This window comes from Salmo trutta, chromosome 27 (genome assembly GCF_901001165.1).
Source record: "Salmo trutta chromosome 27, fSalTru1.1, whole genome shotgun sequence".
NCBI classification, from domain to species: domain Eukaryota; kingdom Metazoa; phylum Chordata; class Actinopteri; order Salmoniformes; family Salmonidae; genus Salmo; species Salmo trutta.
The window spans coordinates 41,374,704-41,397,098 of record NC_042983.1 but is presented as its reverse complement, the minus strand read 5'-3'; the positions used below and the strand labels follow the sequence as shown (position 1 = coordinate 41,397,098).

Here is a 22,395-nt window from a genome sequence, read left to right as displayed (position 1 = left end):
ATTGGGTCTCTGTACGCCTATGTAGATATTCCATTAAAATCAGCCGTTTCCAGCTACAATAGTCATTTACAACATTATCAATGTCTACACCGTATTTCTGATCATATTAATGTTATTTAACGGACATTTTTTTTCCTTTTCTTTAAAAAACAAGGACGTTTCTAAGTGACCCCAAACTTTTGAACGGTAGTGTACATTTTACAGACACAGTATATTTTACATGAGTTATCTTTTCTTTGTTTTTAGACCCATACTTCAGCTAACCTCAACCCCTCCCATAATAATTTTTGAGGTGACATACTTCTCTGGGGCGTGGGCAGTGCAGGACATAGGTTTGTCTCCAGGATCGGTCCAGGGCTGGGTGGGCTGCACGGTACATGGGATCAGAAACACTGTGTACTCACCGGAGTAGTCCTTCCTGGAACACAAGAGAGCAAAACATTTGGTAAGCCCTTGTAACAGAGATAATTCATATAACCTTGCCTGAGACATGAGGACTTGCATTGGGTCCCCAGGCTGATGCCTAGGCTTTAGCTTAACACAGCAGGCTAACACATTTTTTTGTGATGACCAGGAGATCTGCGTTCGAACTCCAGTTGGTCACTAATTCTCCAGAACTTAGAGAAATCAGTCATGTTAGCGTTGGGCTGGAACAAAAGTCTGTCCACCAAGTAACCCTTACTGACCAGCTGTAAGAGCAAATGGCCTTCCAGAGCTGATAGGGAGAGTCAAAGGACTTGGAATATCTATTTATCTATATCTATAACTGTATATAACAGTATGTCTGTGTACTGACCTGCTGTAAGAGGAGGTGGCCTTCCAGAGCTGGTAGGGAGAGTCAAAGGACTTGGAATATCTATGTATCTATATCTATAACTGTATATAACAGTATGTCTGTGTACTGACCTGCTGTAAGAGGAAGTGGCCTTCCAGAGCTGGTAGGGAGAGTCAAAGGACTTGGAATATCTATGTATCTATATCTATAACTGTATATAACAGTATGTCTGTGTACTGACCTGCTGTAAGAGGAGGTGGCCTTCCAGAGCTGGTAGGGAGAGGCAAAGGACTTGGAATATCTATGTATCTATATCTATAACTGTATATAAGAGTATGTCTGTGTACTGACCTGCTGTAAGAGGAGGTGGCCTTCCAGAGCTGGTAGGGAGAGTCGAAGGACTGGGCGCTCCAGATGAGCTGCATGTCGAACTCTATCCCCCCCAGGTGGTCCGGGACCATCAGGTAGGACTTGTGGCCAGGCAGGGTGTGGTGTTCTGGGACAAACTGGCCTGGAGGAGGAAGAGAAAACTAGAGTCATCGTGTTACAGACCATTATTGACCTGATCTCACAGGAATCAGGATCAGACCTCAACACAGTAGTCTCCTTTAAAAAGATGGAGTCGAGACCACTGTTGACCTGGTACATGTATTTTAAAATGATATGCTTCAAAAGTAATAAGATACTAATTAATGTGGTGCTCTGGTACAAACTGGCCTGGCAAGGAAGAGACAAACACATACAGTGCCCGACTCCTTGACTTTTTCCAAATTTTGTTACATTACAGCCTTATTCTAAAATTGATTAAACTAAAATAAATCCTCAGTAATCTACACACAATACCCCATAATGACAAAGTGAAAACAGGTTTTTAGACATTTTACTGAGTCTATTAAAAACAGAAAACAGAAAAACCTTATTTACATAAGTATTTAGTACCCTTTGCTATGAGACTCTAAATTGAGCTCAGGTGCATCCTGTTTCCATTAATCATCCTTGAGATTTTTCTACAACTTGATTGGAGTCCACCTGTGGTAAATTAAATTGATTGGACATGATTTGGAAAGGAACACACCTGTCTATAAAAGGTCTCACAGTTGACAGTGCATGTCAGAGCAAAAACCAAGCCATGAGGTCGAAGGAATTGTCCGTAGAGCTCCAAGAGGCTTGTGTCGAGGCACAGATCTGGGGAAGGGTACCCAAACAATTCTGCAGCATTGAAGGTCCCCAAGAACACAGTGCCCTCCATCATTCTTAAATGGAAGAATTTTGGAACCAACTATACTTTTTCCTAGAGCTGGTCGCCCGACCAAACTAAACAGTCGGGCGAGAAGGGCAACGGTCAGGAAGGTGACCAAGAACCCGATGGTCACTCTGACAGAGATCTAGAGTTCCTCTGTGGAGATGGGAAAACTTTCCATAAGTACAACCATCTCTGCAGCACTCCACCAATCAGGCCTTTATGGTAGAGTGGCCAGACGGAAGCCACTCCTCAGTGTCGTGTCTTTGGCTATGCCGGATTAAGTGATATGACATGCTAACTTATAAAATTATTTCTCTGTAATTAATATTACCTGATTAAGCTAATCATGTAAATGTAATTAACTAGAAAGTCGGGGCACCACAGAAGAACGTTTATAGAGCTGTTATCTTCCGAATAAACTCTTAAAATACTTAGTAATATTTTACATCGATAGCAGTCAATATTAACCCTTATCTTATTTTCAGTCTCATAATGAAAGTTGTAAATTCTTGGTTATCTTCACGAACGCTGGCTAACAAGTTGAATCAGCAATACAAAATTGGGTTTAATTATTTATTTACTAAATACCTAACTAATCACACAGAATTACAAATACACAGAATACATATGATGTCATACAGAAAACGTCCTGGTGGACGGAACCTGTATCATGGCTGGTTACACAAAGGAAAGGGGGTTGGGCTTGAATGAAAGAGCGGGAAGACTTAGGAACACAGAAACAGCAGCTATGCTATCGTAAATACATTATCTTATGCATTCTAAATTACCGCCCATTTGGAAAAGGAAAATGCAATAAATATTTACTCTGAGCTGCGCTTCGGTAGATTGGTCGTAGATGCTGGCCGGGTTGGCCACCAGATCTTCCTGTAGTGGAAGAATGTCAATGGTGGCAAATTGGATACGTGGTGGTATCTTCGTCTGGTTGTTAGAATGGATCCGTCGTCCGTCCTTTCCTAGCCCACGTTAGCAGCGCTAACTCAACGGCTAGGAAGTATCACTTCTGTAGTGAATAAGCTCAAAGTTCATACCATTCGCCATCAAAGCTCACGCCGAGGTTGGCTTAGTTCTGTCCTTGATATGGTTTAGTTAACATGTGTGTCCTTCTGACGCAGGCTGCAGACCTCCCGTACTGGAACACACTGGTTATCTTTTCGTCAAAGACTTATATAGTGGAGAGGGGGAAAGGAGGTGTTTCATCGTTTATAACCCCATGTCTCTTCACAGGGTTGGCCACTGATCGGGCAGGGCCCTTTCCTTATGAAAACCCAATTCTCTCATTTGGAAGCTAAAATTACATTTAATCTCCTAACAAACAATTTCAATATCAAACATTTCAATTGCATAACAATTCCATGTGACTCTGATAACTAGAGGGTGTATACTTTCTCAGGTACAGTTTATGTCGTCCTGTCATCAATCATAATGTCTCAGATAACAATGAACTGACATACTCATTACGTTATCAAGCATATTTCCAACTGGTTTTATTATCAAAAGATGGTTCCTTTTCCCCATTTGTTTGATGTTCCCAGACTCTCTATATTTAACACAGGCTATTCAGGTCCTTCAGTAGGGTCAGAGAGAGAGGGGAAGGGAGAAGGTATTTATGGGGGGGTCATAAACCTTACCCACAGGCCAACGTCATGACATCAGTAAAAGGCACATGACAGCCGACTTGGAATTTTCCAAAAAGCAGCTAAAGACTCTCAGACCATGAGAAACAAGATTCTCTGCGGGCCTGAATGCCAAGCGTCACGTCTGTAGGAAACCTGGCACCATCCCTACGGTGAAGCATGGCGGTGGCAGCATCATGCTGTGGGGGTGTTTTTCAGTGGCAGAGACTGAGAGACTAGTCAGGATCGAGGGAAAGATGAACGGAGCAAAGTACAGAGAGATCCTTGATGAAAACCTGCTCCAGGGTGCTCAGGACCTCAGACTGAGGCGAAGGTTCACCTTCCAACAGGACAACAACCCTAAGCACACAGCCAAAACAACGCAGGAGTGGGTTCGGAACAAGTCTCTGAATGGTCTTCAGTCCCCCAGCCAGAGCCCAGACTTGAACTCGATCAAACATCTCTTGAGATACCTGACAATAGCTGTGCAGCAACGCTCCGCATCCAACCTGACAGAGCTTGAGAGGATCTGCAGAGAAGAATGGGAGAAACTTCTCAAATACAGGTGTGCCAAGCTTGTAGTGTCATATCCAAGAAGACTCAATGCTGTAATCACTGCCAAAGGTGCTTCAACAAAGAACTGAGTAAAGGGTCTGTATACTTATGTAAATGTAATATTTCAGCTTTTTTGTAATTAGAAATGAGCAATAATGTTTCTGCTTTCTCATTATGGGGTATTGTGTGTAGATTGATGAGGGGGAAAAAACTATTAAATACATCTTAGAATAAGGTTGTAACGTAACAAAATGTGGAAAAAGTCAAGGTGTCTGAATACTTTCCGAAGGCACTGTAAATATATGAGACGTTTTCTCTAGTTTAGCTTTTACAGAAGGCTACATGATACCGTACACTGGTCATACAGTAGTATACAGGTCATTGAGGACTGACCTCTGAACTTGGCGTGTGTTTTGAACTCGATGACCAGACGGCCATCTTCTCTTATGTAGATCCTGATAATCTGGAGTCTGGCTGACAGAACGCTGTCTGTCTGGATGCCTAGTGGACACAGGAACACACCAGTTAAATGGAGTTCCACAGGAACACACCAGTTAAATGGAGTTCCACAGGAACACACCAGTTAAATGGAGTTCCACAGGAACACACCAGTTAAATGGAGTTCCACAGGAACACACCAGTTAAATGGAGTTCCACAGGAACACACCAGTTAAATGGAGTTCCACAGGAACACACCAGCTAAATGGAGTTCCACAGGAACACACCAGTTAAATGGAGTTCCACAGGAACACACCAGTTAAATGGAGTTCCACAGGAACACACCAGTTAAATGGAGTTCCACAGAAACATACCAGTTAAATTGACTTACATAGAAAAACAACAATTCCAAGGAGACACACACACACCTGTCCTCCAGAGCACGGTATCGTAGAAGAAAGAGAACTCCATTTCAGTGTGGTGTTCCAGAGAGGCCCAGCCCCTGGGAGCCGTTACGTAGATATACGACACGTAGAGAGGAACCTGCACCGTCAGGAACGACTGGGCCGAGTCCCTCACCTGGGGGAACATAAGACACGACGTGAGATCAGATGACATAAGGTGACATGACATGACATAATGTTACCCAACATGGCACGATTAAAAAGGTGACGCAGCGGCAACAGCTATAGTCAGTCCTAGACTGTTTTGCATACTGTGGTTAGGATGGAAGGATGAGTCACGGGGAAACTGCAAGAGAACCCTGACCTGTTCACCGGACGTGCTACCTGTCCCAGACCTGCTGTTTTCAACTCTCTAGAGACAGCAGGAGCGGTAGAGATACTCTGAATGATCGGCTATGAAAAGCCAACTGACATTTACTCTTGAGGTGCTGACTTGTTGCACCCTCGACAACTACTGTGATTATTATTATTTGACCATGCTGGTCATTTATGAACATTTGAACATCTTGGCCATGTTCTGTTATAATCTCCACCCGGCACAGCCAGAAGAGGACTGGTCACCCCTCATAGCCTGGTTCCTCTCTAGGTTTCTTCCTAGGTTTTCTAGGGAGTTTTTCCTAGCCACCGTGCTTCTACACCTGCATTGCTTGCTGTTTGGGGTTTTAGCCTGGGTTTCTGGACAGCACTTTGAGATATCAGCTGATGTAAGAACGGCTATATTATTAAGTTTGATTTGATTTGAGTAGCCATGGTTACAGGAATACTGTTAGGTTCTAATTCTACGGACACCAGGAAAGCCAAGTTAAATTCTTTCCAAAGGGTCAGTACAGCTGTATTCAGACAACACACATTTGCACCACCACAAGTTATTTAAACTCCAACTTAGACACTCTCTACTTCTCTCCAATCCTTACATCTGTTAACCTGTTGGGGCTAGGGGGCAGTATTTTCACGGCCAGATAAAAAACGTACCCGATTTAAACTGGTTACTACTCTTGCCCAGAAACGAGAATATGCATATTATTAGTAGATTTGGATAGAAAACACTCTAAAGTTTCTAAAACTGTTTGAATGGTGTCTGTGAGTATAACAGAACTCATATGGCAGCCAAAAACCTGAGAAGATTACAAGCAGGAAGTGGCCTGTCTGACAATTTGTGTTCCTTCTGTGTTATCTCTATCGAGATTACAGTATCTTTGCTGTTACTTGACACGTTCTAAGGCTTCCATTGGCTCTCTGAAGGCGCCAGAAAGTGGATTGGGGCGTCTGCTGTCTCTGGACAAGGTTCAGGAGTTCTGTTTGTGAGTGGCCTGTCTGGAGATGCGCGGTCACGAGAGACCACCATGTTTTTCTTTCTCTATTTGAATGAATACAAAGTTGTCCGGTTGGAATATTATCACTATTTTACGAGAAAAATCGCATAAAAATTGATTTTAAACAGCGTTTGACATGCTTCTAAGTACGGTAAAGTAACATTTTGATTTTTTTTATCACGAAATGTGCTCGGATAGTGACCTGAACGCACGAACAAAACGGAGCTATTTGAATATAACTATGGATTATTTCGAACCAAAACAACATTTGTTGTTGAAGTAGAAGTCCTGGGAGTGCATTCTGACTAAGAACAGCAAAGGTAATACAATTTTTGTAATAATAATTCTGAGTTTACTGAGCCTTGACGTTGGCGAGTGTCTGAATAGCTAGCCGTGATGGCCGAGCTATGTACTCAGAATATTGCAAAATGTGCTTTTGCCGAAAAGCTATTTTAAAATCTGACACTGCGATTGCATAAAGGAGTTCTGTATCTATAATTCTTAAAATAATTGTTATGTATTTTGTGAACGTTTATGCTGAGTAATTTAGAAAATTCACCGGAAGTTTTCGGTGTGTATGCTAGTTCTGAACATCACATGCTAATGTAAAAAGCTGTTTTTTTTATATAAATATGAACTTGATTGAACAAAACATGCATGTATTGTATAACATAATGTCCTAGGAGTGTCATCTGATGAAGATCATCAAAGGTTAGTGCTGCATTTAGCTGTGGTTTGGTTTTTTTGTGACATATATGCTTGCTTTGAAAATGGCAGTGTGATTATTTCTGGCTGGGTACTCTCCTGACATAAGCTAATGTTTTGCTTTCGCTGTAAAACCTTTTTGAAATCGGATAATGTGGTTAGATTAACGAGAGTCCACGGTCTTCCACTGGCTTTTGAATAGAGTGGGACGCTCACGTCCCACGTTTCCCATAGAAGTTATGGTTCAACAGGAAGAGGAAGTGATTGGGTAATAACCATTGTTTCTCCCTTAAGGGGATCTGACCTGACCTCAACCCCCTTGAGGCCTAATCTAAAGATCTCTACCCGTCTCCCGTCTCCCCCTAACACATTCCAAAGTCATCAGGCTCCTACAGATAACCATTAACTTCTGATGTAAAACCCAGTCTCTTTCACTCCTCAGATACTATACCTCTGAGTATAACAATGTTCCAAGTTTAACCCAGAATCTAACAATACAGACTGTGATCACATGACTGAATGTGGACATGATAACACCGTGGACCTAATGACACTATGGACCTGATGACTCTGTGGACCTGATAACTCTGTGGACCTGATGACTCTGTGGACCTAATGACACTATGGACCTGATGACTCTGTGGACCTGATAACTCTGTGGACCTGATGACACTGTGGACCTAATAACACTGTGGAACTGATGACTCTGTGGACCTGATAACACTGTGGAACTGATGACTCTGTGGACTTGATGACTCTGTGGACCTGATAACACTGTGGAATTGATGACTCTGTGGACCTGATGACACTGTGGACCTGATGACACTGTGGACCTGATAACACTGTAACACTGTGGACCTAATAACACTGTGGACCTAATAACACTGTGGACCTAATGACTCTGTGGACCTGATGACACTGTGGACCTGATGATACTGTGGACCTGATGACTCTGTGGACCTAATAACACTGTGGACCTAATGACTCTGTGGACCTGATGACTCTGTGGACCTGATGACTCTGTGGACCTGATGACTCTGTGGACCTGATAACTCTGTGGACCTGATAACTCTGTGGACCTGATAACTCTGTGGACCTGATGACTCTGTGGACCTGATGACTCTGTGGACCTGATGACACTGTGGACCTGATGACACTGTGGACCTGATGACTCTGTGGACCTGATGACTCTGGACCTGATGACTCTGGACCTGATGACTCTGGACCTGATGACTCTGTGGACCTGATGACTCTGTGGACCTGATGACACTGTGGACCTGATGATACTGTGGACCTAATAACCCTGTGGAACTGATGACTCTGTGGACCTGATGACTCTGTGGACCTGATGATACTGTGGACCTAATGACTCTGTGGACCTGATGACACTGTGGACCTAATAACACTGTGGAACTGATGACTCTGTGGACCTGATAACACTGTGGAACTGATGACTCTGTGGACCTGATGACTCTGTGGACCTGATAACACTGTGGAACTGATGACTCTGTGGACCTGATAACACTGTGGAACTGATGACTCTGTGGACCTGATAACACTGTGGACCTGATGACACTGTGGACCTGATGACACTGTGGACCTGATAACACTGTAACACTGTGGACCTAATAACACTGTGGACCTAATAACACTGTGGACCTAATGACTCTGTGGACCTGATGACACTGTGGACCTGATGATACTGTGGACCTAATGACACTGTGGAACTGATAACTCTGTGTACCTGATGACTCTGTGGACCTGATGACTCTGTGGACCTGATGACTCCGTGGACCTGATGACTCTGTGGACCTGATGACACTGTGGACCTGATGACACTGTGGACCTGATGACTCTGTGGACCTAATAACACTGTGGACCTGATGACTCTGTGGACCTGATGACTCTGTGGACCTGATGACACTGTGGAACTGATGACTCTGTGGAACTGATGACTCTGTGGACCTGATAACTCTGTGGACCTGATGATACTGTCTTATTTACAATGACGGCCTAGACCAGCCAAACCCGGGATGACGCTGGGCGTCCTATGGGACTCCCAATCACAGCCGGTTGTGATACAGCCTGGAATCAAACCAGGGTCTGTAGTGAAGGCTCTATCACTGAGATGCAGTGCCTTAGACCGCTGTGCCACTCGGGAGCTCATACCTGGAAGTCAGCAGTGACATCGATAACCCACTAGAGAGGATATGATATCTGAACTACGGGGAGTCTCATACCTGGAAGTCAGCAGTGACTGAGCCTCCACAGACGTCTATGAGTTCCGTCATGTCGTAGTAGGCATCGAAGGTCCAGATACAGCTCTTCAGGTTGAGGTGTTTGTACAGCTGGATGCTCTTAGCCTCTCTGACACTGGGGTTGAACTGATAGGGTCTGTCATAACCCGGACCCAGAGAGATACTGTCATACTGGACATCATCCAGGAAACCTGTCTCTGAAACACATACAGAGAGAGGACAGAGACACACAGAGAGAGAGGACAGAGACACACAGAGAGAGAGGACAGAGACACACAGAGAGGACAGAGACACACAGAGAGGACAGAGACACACAGAGAGAGAGGACAGAGACACACAGAGAGAGAGGACAGAGACACACAGAGAGAGAGGACAGAGACACACAGAGAGGACAGAGACACACAGAGAGGACAGAGACACACAGAGAGGACAGACACACACAGAGAGGACAGACACACACAGAGAGGACAGACACACACAGAGAGGACAGACACACACAGAAAGGACACGTCAAACACTCTGTTAGAGGAAGGGTGTTTATAATTTGTTGTAAGAGTGTGTGTATGCGTGTGTATATGTGTGTGCATGTGTGTGATGTAACACACTTTAGAGCGTCTGCGTGTGTCCTTACCGGAGACACCCTGCAGGTCTTTGAGAGTGACCAGGTTTGAACAGATGTGCTGTTGTCTGTAGATGGACTCTGACAGCAGGAAGTGCAGGTTGTGGAGGGGCATGCTGGACACTATGGGCAGCATACCGTCCTGGTGGGGGATCTGCACAGAGATGTGGATACTGCAAAAGAAAAAGACAACATAAGGTTAGTGTTCTACTATTATAGAACATATGGAGGTGTTCTACTATTATAGAACATATGGAGGTGTTCTATAACGATTATAGAACATATGGAGGTGTTCTACTATTATAGACCATATGGAGGTGTTCTATAACTATTATAGAACATATGGAGGTGTTCTAGAACTATTATAAAACACATGGAGGTGTTCTAGAACTATTATAGACCATATGGAGGTGTTCTAGAACTATTATAAAACACATGGAGGTGTTCTAGAACTATTATAGACCATTTGGAGGTGTTCTAGAACTATTATAAAACACATGGAGGTGTTCTACTATTATAGACCATATGGAGGTGTTCTAGACCTATTATAAAACACATGGAGGTGTTCTAGAACTATTATAGACCATTTGGAGGTGTTCTATAACTATTATAAAACACATGGAGGTGTTCTACTATTATTGACCATATGGAGGTGTTCTAGACCTATTATAAAACATATGGAGGTGTTCTATAACTATAATAGGCCATATGGAGGTGTTCTAGAACAATTATAGACCATATGGAGGTGTTCTACTATTATAGACTATATGGAGGTGTTCTAGAACTATTAGAGACCATATGGATGTGTTCTAGAACTATTATAGACCATATGGAGGTGTTCTAGAACTATTATAGACCATATGGATGTGTTCTAGAACTATTATAGAACACATGGAGGTGTTCTAGAACTATTATAGAACACATGGAGGTGTTCTAGAACTATTAAAGACCATATGGAGCGGTTCTAGAACTATTATAAACCATATGGAGGTGTTCTAGAACTATTATAGAACATATGGAGTTGTTCTAGAACTATTATAGAACATATGGAGTTGTTCTAGAACTATTATAGACCATATGGAGGTGTTCTAGAACTATTACAGACCATATGAAGGTGTGCTACTATTATTGACCATATGGAGGTGTTCTACTATTATAGACCATATGGAGGTGTTCTAGAACTATTATAGACCATATGAAGGTGTTCTATAACTATTATAGACCACATGGAGGTGTTCTAGAACTATTATAGACCATATGGAGGTGTTCTACTATTATAGACCATATGGAGGTGTTCTAGAACTATTGCAGACCATATGAAGGTGTGCTACTATTATTGACCATACGGAGGTGTTCTATAACTATTATAGACCATATGGAGGTGTTCTAGAACTATTATAGACCATATGGAGGTGTTCTAGAACTAGTATAGACCATACGGAGATGTTCTAGAACTAGTATAGACCATTAGGAGGTGTTCTATAACTATTATAGACCATATGGAAGTGTTCTAGAACTATTATAGACCAAATGGAGGTGTTCTACTATTATAGACCATATGGAGGTGTTCTAGAACTATTAAAGACCATATGGAGGTTTTCTACTATTATAGAACATATGGAGGTGTTCTATAACTATTATAGAACATATGGAGGTGTTCTACTATTATAGACCATATGGAGGTGTTCTATAACTATTATAGAACATATGGAGGTGTTCTATAACTATTATAGAACATATGGAGGTGTTCTACTATTATAGAACATATGGAGGTGTTCTAGAACTATTATAAAACACATGGAGGTGTTCTAGAACTATTATAGACCATATGGAGGTGTTCTACTATTATAGAACATATGGAGGTGTTCTAGAACTATTATAAAACACACGGAGGTGTTCTAGAACTATTATAGACCATTTGGAGGTGTTCTAGAACTATTATAAAACACATGGAGGTGTTCTACTATTATAGACCATATGGAGGTGTTCTAGACCTATTATAAAACATATGGATGTGTTCTATAACTATTATAAAACACATGGAGGTGTTCTACTGTTATAGACCATATGGAGGTGTTCTAGACCTATTATAAAACATATGGAGGTGTTCTATAACTATAATAGACCATATGGAGGTGTTCTAGAACAATTATAGACCATATGGAGGTGTTCTACTATTATAGACCATATGGAGGAGTTCTAGAACTATTAGAGACCATATGGAGGTGTTCTAGAACTATTAAAGACCATGTGGAGGTGTTCTACTATTATAGACCATATGGAGATGTTCTACTATTATAGACCATATGGAGGTGTTCTAGAACTATTATAGACCATATGGAGGTGTTCTAGAACTATTATAAACCATATGGAGGTGTTCTAGAACTATTATAGAACATATGGAGTTGTTCTAGAACTATTATAGACCATATGGAGGTGGTCTAGAACTATTGCAGACCATATGAAGGTGTGCTACTATTATTGACCATATGGAGGTGTTCTCTAACTATTATTGACCATATGGAGGTGTTCTACTATTATAGACCATATTGAGGTGTTCTAGAACTATTACAGACCATATGGAGGTGTTCTAGAACTATTAGAGACCATATGGAGGTGTTCTAGAACTATTAGAGACCATATGGAGGTGTTCTAGAACTATTAGAGACCATATGGATGTGTTCTAGAACTATTATAGACCATATGGAGGTGTTCTAGAACTATTAAAGACCACATGGAGGTGTTCTAGAACAATTAAAGACTATGTGGAGGTGTTCTACTATTATAGACCATATGGAGATGTTCTACTATTATAGACCATATGGAGGTGTTCTAGAACTATTATAGACCATATGGAGGTGTTTTAGAACTATTATAAACCATATGGAGGTGTTCTAGAACTATTATAGAACATATGGAGTTGTTCTAGAACTATTATAGACCATATGGAGGTGGTCTAGAACTATTGCACACCATATGAAGGTGTGCTACTATTATTGACCATATGGAGGTGTTCTATAACTATTATTGACCATATGGAGGTGTTCTACTATTATAGACCATATTGAGGTGTTCTAGAACTATTACAGACCATATGGAGGTGTTCTAGAACTATTACAGACCATATGGAGGTGTTCTAGAACTATTAGAGACCATATGGAGGTGTTCTAGAACTATTAGAGACCATATGGATGTGTTCTAGAACTATTATAGACCATATGGAGGTGTTCTAGAACTATTATAGACCATATTGATGTGTTCTAGAACTATTATAGAACACATGGAGGTGTTGTAGAACTATTAAAGACCATATGGAGGTGTTCTACTATTATAGACCATATGGAGGTGTTCTTGAACTATTATAGACCATATGGAGGTGTTCTAGAACTATTATAAACCATATGGAGGTGTTCTAGAACTATTATAGAACATATGGAGTTGTTCTAGAACTATTATGGAACATATGGAGTTGTTCTAGAACTATTATAGACCATATGGAGGTGTTCTAGAACTATTACAGACCATATGAAGGTGTGCTAGTATTTTTGACCATATGGAGGTGTTCTACTATTATTGACCATATGGAGGTGTTCTATAACTATTATAGACCAAATGGAGGTGTTCTACTATTATTGACCACATGGAGGTGTTCTAGAACTATTATAGAACATATGGAGGTGTTCTAGAACTTTTATAGACCATATGGAGGTTATATAGAACTATTACAGACCAAATGGAGGTGTTCTAGAACTATTATAGACCATATGGTGGTGTTCTAGAACTATTATAGAACATATGGAGGTGTTCTAGAAATATTATAGACCATATGGAGGTGTTCTAGAACTATTATAGACCAAATGGAGGTGTTCTACTATTATAGAACATATGGAGGTGTTCTAGAACTAGTATAGACCATACGGAGGTGTTTTATAACTATTATAAACCATATGGAGGTGTTCTACTATTATTGACCATATGGAGGTGTTCTAGAACTATTATTGACCATATGGAGGTGTTCTAGAACTATTATAAAACATATGGAGGTGTTCTAGAACTATTATAGAACATATGGAGGTGTTCTAGAACTACTATAGACCATATGGATGTGTTCTAAAACTATTACAGACCATATGAAGTTGTGCTAGTATTATTGACCATATGGAGGTGTTCTACTATTATAGACCATATGGAGGTGTTCTAGAACTATTAGAGACCATATGGATATGTTCTAGAACTATTATAGAACACATGGAGGTGTTCTAGAACTATTAAAGACCATGTGGAGGTGTTCTATTATTATAGACCATATGGAGGTGTTCTACTATTATAGACCATATGGAGGTGTTCTAGAACTATTATAGACCATATGGAGGTGTTCTAGAACTATTATAAACCATATGGAGGTGTTCTAGAACTATTATAGAACATATGGAGTTGTTCTAGAACTATTATACACCATATGGAGGTGGTCTAGAACTATTATAAACCATATGGAGGTGTTCTATAACTATTATAGACCATATGGAGGTGATCTACTATTATAGACCAAATGGAGGTGTTCTAGAACTATTATAGACCATATGGAGGTGTTCTATAACTATTATAGACCATATGGAGGTGTTCTAGAACTATTATAGACCATACGGAGATGTTCTAGAACTATTATAGACCATACGGAGGTGTTCTATAACTATTATAGACCAAATGGAGTTGTTCTACTATTATAGACCATATGGAGGTGTTCTAGAACTATTGCAGACCATATGAAGGTGTGCTACTGTTATAGACCATATGGAGGTGTTCTACTATTATAGACCATATGGAGGTGTTCTAGAACTATTATAAACCATATGGAGGTGTTCTAGAACTATTATAAACCATATGGAGGTGTTCTATAACTATTATAGACCATATGGAGGTGATCTACTATTATAGACCAAATGGAGGTGTTCTAGAACTATTATAGACCATATGGAGGTGTTCTATAACTATTATAGACCATATGGAGGTGTTCTAGAACTATTATAGACCATACGGAGATGTTCTAGAACTATTATAGACCATACGGAGGTGTTCTATAACTATTATAGACCAAATGGAGTTGTTCTACTATTATAGACCATATGGAGGTGTTCTAGAACTATTCTAGACCACATGGAGGTGTTCTAGAACTATTATAGACCAAATGGAGGTGTTCTACTATTATAGACCATATGGAGGTATTCTAGAACTATTATATAACTTATGGAGTTGTTCTAGAACTATTACAGACCATATGGAGGTGTTCTACTATTATAGACCATATGAATGTGTTCTAGAACTATTATAGACTATATGGAGGTGTTCTAGAACTATTATAGACCATATGGAGGTGTTCTACTATTAAAGACCATATGGAGGTGTTCTAGAACTATTATAGACCATATGGAGGTGTTCTACTATTATAGACCATATGGAGGTGTTCCACTATTATAGACCATATAGAGGTGTCCTACTGCTATTATAGTCAGGTAAATAAACAGTCTGATTAATAAAAGTACAGAAAACAAGATGATGCTGCAGGTACAGCCTACTAGCTCAAACATTATATTGCGATACTGTCCAAAATAATTTGGTGATATACCATCAAAAATAAAATTCAGATATGTAACTGTATCGATTTCCCCCATCACTATTTGTGTATGTACATGTGTGCCTGTGTGTATGTGTGCCTGTGTGTATGTGTGTATGTGTGTATGTTTATGTGTGTGAATGCCTCCCTGCTCACCGGTTCGGATGCTTCTTGTGTTTGACGTCCAGGTACTTCAGCGTGGCGATGAACGACTGGGCCTGGAACCCTCGGGCGGTTCCCGTGGTAACGGGGGTGTGGCAGATGGAACACTCGGTGCCGATGGTTGCTATGTTACTCCTCAGGGGTGTTCCAAGATGGCCGGACTTGTCCCGGGCCTGAGCCACACAGCGCACATGGAACCGCCGAGAGAAATAGATACTGTCCAGGACCTGTTGATTAAATACAGACAGTCAATCAATCATCATCAATCATGCATGTGGAACCACCAGCTGTAGCTCATACACAGAAGCCCGGGACACACAACAAACAGAACTCTCTCTTCACACACACAACAAACAGAACCCTCTCTTCACACACAACAAACAGAACTCTCTCTTCACACACACAACAAACAGAACTCTCTCTTCACACACACAACAAACAGAACTCTCTCTTCACACACACAACAAACATAACTCTCTTCACACACACAACAAACAGAACTCTCTCTTCACACACACAACAAACAGAACCCTCTCTTCACACACAACAAACAGAACTCTCTCTTCACACACAACAAACAGAACTCTCTCTTCACACACAACAAACAGAACTCTCTCTTCACACACAACAAACAGAACTCTCTCTTCACACACAACAAACAGAACTCTCTCTTCACACACAACAAACAGAACTCTCTCTTCACACACAACAAACAGAACTCTCTCTTCACACACAACAAACAGAACTCTCTCTTCACACACAACAAACAGAACTCTCTCTTCACACACACAACAAACAAAACTTCTACATTCTACTCACAACTTCCAATCCCTACTCACTTTATGGTTAATATGCTAATAATACTTATACTACTACTACTACCACCACTACTACAACCACGACTACTACTGCTACTACTACTACTACTACTATGACTACTACTACTACTACTAATTCTACGACAACTACTACTACCAATACTACAACTACTACTGCCGCGACTACTACTACTACCAATACTACTACTACTACTACTACTTCGACAACTACTACTACCAATACTACTACTGCTACCAATACTACTACAACTACTACTACTGCGACTACGACGACGACTACTGCTGCTACTACTGCTAATCCTGCTACTTCTACTACTACCAATACTACTACCAATACTATTACTGCTACTACTACACCTACGACTACTACCAATACTACTACTACTACTACGCCGAATACTACTACCAATACTAATATTACTACTACTATTACTACTACTGCTAATGATACCACTACTACTAATGATACTACTACTACTACTACTACTACTACTACTACCACTGCTACTACCTTTACTACTGTTACTACCTTTACTACTACTACTACATGTACATACTACCTCAATCAGCCCGAATAACCTGTGTCTGTATGTAGCCTCGCTACTTTTATAGCCTCTCTACTGTATATAGCCTCTCTACTGTATATAGCCTCTCTACTGTATATAGCCTCTCTACTGTATATATCCTCACTACTGTATATAGCCTCTCTACTGTATATATCCTATCTACTGTATATAGCCTCTCTACTGTATATAGCCTCTCTACTGTATATAACCTCTCTACTGTATATAACCTCTCTACTGTATATAGCCTCTCTACTGTATATAGCCTCTCTACTGTCATAGCCTCTCTACTGTCATAGCCTCTCTACTGTATATAGCCTCTCTACTGTATATAGCCTCTCTACTGTATATAGCCTCGCCATTGTCATTTTTCACTGTCTACTTACTGGTGTTTTTATTTCTTTGCCTACCTATTGTTCACCTAAAACCTTTTTTGCACTATTGGTTAGAGCCTGTAAATAAGCATTTCACTGTACACCTTACAGTGAATACAGTGAATTAGGCGCACGTGACAAATAAACTTTTATTTTATTTTATTTGCTACTACTACTACTACTACCACTACTGCTACTAGTACTGCTACTACCACTACTACTACCACTACTGCTACTAGTACTGCTACTACCACTACTACTACCACTACTGCTACTAGTACTGCTACTACCACTACTACTACTAGTACTACTACTACTACTGCTACCACTACTGCTACTACCACTACTACTACTACTACTGCTACTAGTACTGCTACTACCACTACTACTACTAGTACTACTACTACTACTACTACTGCTACTAGTACTGCTACTACCACTACTACTACTAGTACTACTACTACTACTACTACTACTACCACTACTGCTACTAGTACTGCTACTACCACTACTACTACCACTACTGCTACTAGTACTGCTACTACCACTACTACTACCACTACTGCTACTAGTACTGCTACTACCACTACTACTACTAGTACTACTACTACTACTACTACTACTACTACTACTACTGCTACTACTGCTACTACTACTACTCACCATATGGTTAACACCAGTGTATGGTGTGGTATCAGTGACGGTCTCGAACGGTGACCTGGCCCCGTTGGTGTCTGTAGGGGCAGCCACCTCCCAGGAGAAGTGAACAGAGGTCTGGTTGATGCCTGCCTCGTTGCAGCGCTCCCTCATTACAGAGTATTTGGGGTAGTGGGGGTCACAGGGCGTCACACACACCAGGGGGTAACCAGGCGACGGCTGCTTCTTACTGCCCTCCCTGGACACCTCAGCCACGTTATCGTAGTCTGACAGAGATACCACCTGGGGGAGTTAAAGTCAGGTTAAAGTTCATAGTTCCATTTTGATGAAAGACAGTCACCTGTCAGAGAGCACTGACAGAATCAATAAATGTCAATCTCAAGATAGGATTCATCTCAGAAACCATGCTACAATCTTTGAAGAACGCATTTACAATTTCAATTTACAATTTACATGAGGTAATTTTACCTGAATGATTTTGTAATAAGCATAATACTATACCAATTCCATTTCAATTTGAATGTGAGCGATGCTCCTTACAATAGGCGTGGCCGGAAGGATGAGACTCCCCGCAGCTTCCTGGTCCAGGATGGTGACTGTTGCCGTGGTGATCTCTCCAAGCACCGCCTCCACTGGGTCATCAGGGCCGAGGACCAACGAGAAGGACTCGTGCCACTCCCTGTCCTCATTGGACAGAATCTCCACTTTGAACAAGATGTGGTCCATGCCTTCATGGTAAGATCAACAACAACAAAAAAGTTGAGTCATGTTTACTTATGCTGTATCATCGACATGTGATGTAACATACTATAATATAAAAACATATTCCATTTCCTGTCAAAATCCCTTCTGAAACTGGTGAATAAAAATGCACAGCACCAAGTCTAAACAATCACTAAAGAGCAGTGTGATTGGCTCTGAGGTTCATGGAGACAGATGTATAACACTACCCATAATGCCCCTTCCTCATAAAGTCTTACTGACCAGGGGTGAACTTAAGCACTCTGCTCTTGGGGTTGTAGTCCACTCCGGACTGGGCTGATCCGTCCCGGGTGCTGCAGCGGACCTTGGAAGTACGGTCCTGGTCTCCTGTCCTGACCACCTTGATGTTAAGCACCTCGATGCCGTCTGGCCCGGGAGGCTCCCGCACCTGGTACGACGTCTGCTCAAACTTTATGGTGGGGGCTGGGGTGGTACAATATCAATGTTCGCTTTATAATGAACATGTCAAATTAAACACAATACATTTTTACAATGACTGGGCTTTTTTCTATGTAAAAATATGCCCTGTTTGCAATTTCTGTTTGTAATGTCTTACAGTGTCATTACCTTATACAATACATTACATACAATACAAACTATCAACAGCCAGTCTGCAACTCTATTCATATGTATAAAGCCTACTAAAAAAAGAGAAGCACTGAGATGAGGGAAACCTGTGCGTTTCTTACCGTCCTCATCGTTAGTGATGGTTACCGTGACCATGTCACTAACTCCCACCATGGCACCGCTCCTGTGGTCCCCAAGCGGCGTCCCAAGATGCACCTGGAACTCCTCCTCAGGCTCGAACACAGAGTCGTCGTTGATGTGCACTGTGCAGTTCTTTACCTGGACCATCATCATCATCATCAGCATAACATCAAAGCCAACTGTATTGGTCTGGTAGGGCTCTATACAGAGGTTTTTATCCCATTTTAACACAGCACTATATGTACCAACTACTAGAACACCATTCCTGTGAAGAATCTCTGTGGACTTGATAAAGAACCTACCTTCTCTCCCTTGAGGAAGGCGATACGTGAGTCGTCTGCGTTCCTCCTCTCTTCAAAGTCGTCCATGACCATGGCAGACATGGTGCGTGTGAAGCAGAGGACAGAGGACTTGACCGTCAGGTCTCCCGTTCTAACGATGGGGATGTCCAGTACGCCCTCCTTCTCCGTCACCTTGTACGCCATCTTCTCAAACTGCATGCTGGGAACTGGGAGGAGGGAATTGTGGGTAAATGAGTAGGGATTATGAAGTACTGTACAATAAAACTTACAATTTCAGAAGGAGTTCAACTTCTTCCAGGAGACTGATCTAGATGTGACTTTTATTTAGTCATTGCTAACATAAAGTAGTCCCTGGGTCGCTGGTTTGCCTGTGCGTTGGTTGCTGGGCAACACAGGTTAGAAAACCCTCTGCTCTAGAAGAAAGGTGTGTGTGTGTGTGTGTGTAGGGGTGTACGTACGGTCCAAGGTATCAGTGATGACCACGGAGGCTTGAAAAGGTTCCAGAAGGACAGCCCCCTGAGGGGAGGAGAGGAACACTACAAAGGACTCAGCCCCCTCCATGGCCGGGTTCTGGATGTCATCCATGATGGTCAGACTGCACGTCTGGGGCGAGAGAGAGAGAGAGAGAGAGAGAGAGAGAGAGAGAGAGAGAGAGAGAGAGAGAGACAGAGAGAGACAGAGAGAGAGAGAGACAGAGACAGAGAGAGACAGAGAGAGAGAGAGACAGAGGACAGAGAGACAGAGAGAGAGAGACAGAGAGAGAGAGACAGAGAGAGAGAGACAGAGAGAGAGAGACAGAGAGAGACAGAGAGACAGAGAGAGAGAGACAGAGAGAGAGAGAGACAGAGAGAGACAGAGAGAGAGAGAGACAGACAGAGCGACACACAGAGAGACAGAGAGAGACAGAGAGAGAGACAGAGAGAGAGACAGAGAGAGTATGAGAGAGAGCGAGAGAGACAGAGAGAGTAAGAGATAGAGAGAGACAGAGAGAGAGACAGAGCGAGAGAGAGAGAGAGTGAGAGAGAGAGAGAGAGAGAGAGAGAGAGTGAGAAAGAGGAAAGAGATGGACCAAGACACTAAATTCCTACTCTCAATACAAAAAGCAACACACGACTAAAATCTTTTTTAAAAATTATTACATCGCTGACATTGGTATTTGAGACAATAAAACAATTAAAAATGTTAAATCTTCTTTACCTCCACAGTCTTTCCGGCTTTGAACTCCACCTTCCTGGAGGAGGGGATGTAGTCGACCCCGGGGGTGGCGGAGGGGGGGTCAGAGGGGCGCGTGGCGCACCACACAGAGGTCACTGACGACAGGTCACTGCCCTGACGCAGCACTGGGATCTCTATGGTGCCTGGAGATCAAGGGTCAGAGGTTAGAGTTATACTCTGTAATACTTCCTGTTCTCCAATGGTTCATTCAAGCGATGATCTACAGTATATCTATTGATTGTTGAAGAATTGAACGTAGAAATGCGACAATTTAACTCTAGCATAGCCCCAAATCTGAGGTCGTAGGTTGTAAAGTCACCAGATATACAACTATCCTCAGTCACACTTTAACTACCGCTTAATAACTGCTTATTAGCCTTTATAACTTGCTGTGAGCCTATATAATGCATTACGAGCTCTCACCGGCGTCCTCGCTGAATGTAAATGTAGCGTTGCCCAGGGATACCGTCAACGCATCATTTGGCCCGTCGATAAACACCTTCGCCACGCTGACATCACCCATGCGGGTGTTAGCCGAGGCGTCCGATAGGTGGAGCTCAAACTCCTCGGAGAGTTCGTATTCGCTGTCGTCGATGAGCTTGACGTCGCAGGTGGACATGGAGACGCCGGGGCCGAAGATGACCCTGCTGTCAACGGTCATACCTCGACTCTTATAGTCAGACCCAGACTCCAGGCCGTGTAGACTGCTACCCTTAGCTGACTTAGGGACCGTGTAACAGAGAGCTGAGACCGTACTGCTGGTGTCACCTGGAGGGAGAGAGATGGAGGGAAGACTGTTCAGAAAGGGTGATGCCTAGTCAGTTGTACAACTGAATGCATTGAACTGAAATGTGTCTTCTGCATTTAACCCAACCCTTCTGAATCAGAGCGGTGCGAGGGGCTGCCTTAATCCACATCTACATCTTCGGGTGTTCAGGGGCAGATCAACAGATTTTTACCTTGTCAGCTCAGGGATTCGAACTAGCAACCTTCCGGTTACTGACCCAAACGCTCTAACCACTAGGTTCCCTGCTGGTTACTGACCCAATGCTCTAACCACTAGTCTACCTGCTGGTTACTAGTCCACCACTCTAACCACTAGTCTACCTGCTGGTTACTGACCCAACGCTCTAACCACTAGGCTACCAGCTGGTTACTGGCCCAACGCTCTAACCACTAGGCTACCTGCTGGTTACTG

General features: G+C 42.1%; 1 protein-coding gene across 1 annotated transcript in view; it reads right to left on the bottom strand.

Moving 5' to 3' along the window:
• The window catches only part of fras1 (Fraser extracellular matrix complex subunit 1), a 306,477-nt gene that overhangs the window by 12,365 nt on the left and 271,717 nt on the right, over positions 1-22,395 (bottom strand). The window contains exons 51-65 of the mRNA XM_029718140.1: positions 21,621-21,965; positions 21,180-21,340; positions 20,441-20,585; positions 19,983-20,188; positions 19,662-19,818; positions 19,195-19,395; positions 18,751-18,938; positions 18,217-18,492; positions 15,772-16,004; positions 10,017-10,177; positions 9,368-9,582; positions 5,074-5,224; positions 4,601-4,708; positions 1,127-1,286; positions 302-418 (exon numbers count right to left, since the gene is read on the bottom strand). Coding sequence (XP_029574000.1) covers positions 302-418; positions 1,127-1,286; positions 4,601-4,708; positions 5,074-5,224; positions 9,368-9,582; positions 10,017-10,177; positions 15,772-16,004; positions 18,217-18,492; positions 18,751-18,938; positions 19,195-19,395; positions 19,662-19,818; positions 19,983-20,188; positions 20,441-20,585; positions 21,180-21,340; positions 21,621-21,965 — 2,824 coding nt within the window. The remainder of the gene's footprint in view (positions 1-301; positions 419-1,126; positions 1,287-4,600; positions 4,709-5,073; positions 5,225-9,367; positions 9,583-10,016; positions 10,178-15,771; positions 16,005-18,216; positions 18,493-18,750; positions 18,939-19,194; positions 19,396-19,661; positions 19,819-19,982; positions 20,189-20,440; positions 20,586-21,179; positions 21,341-21,620; positions 21,966-22,395) is intronic.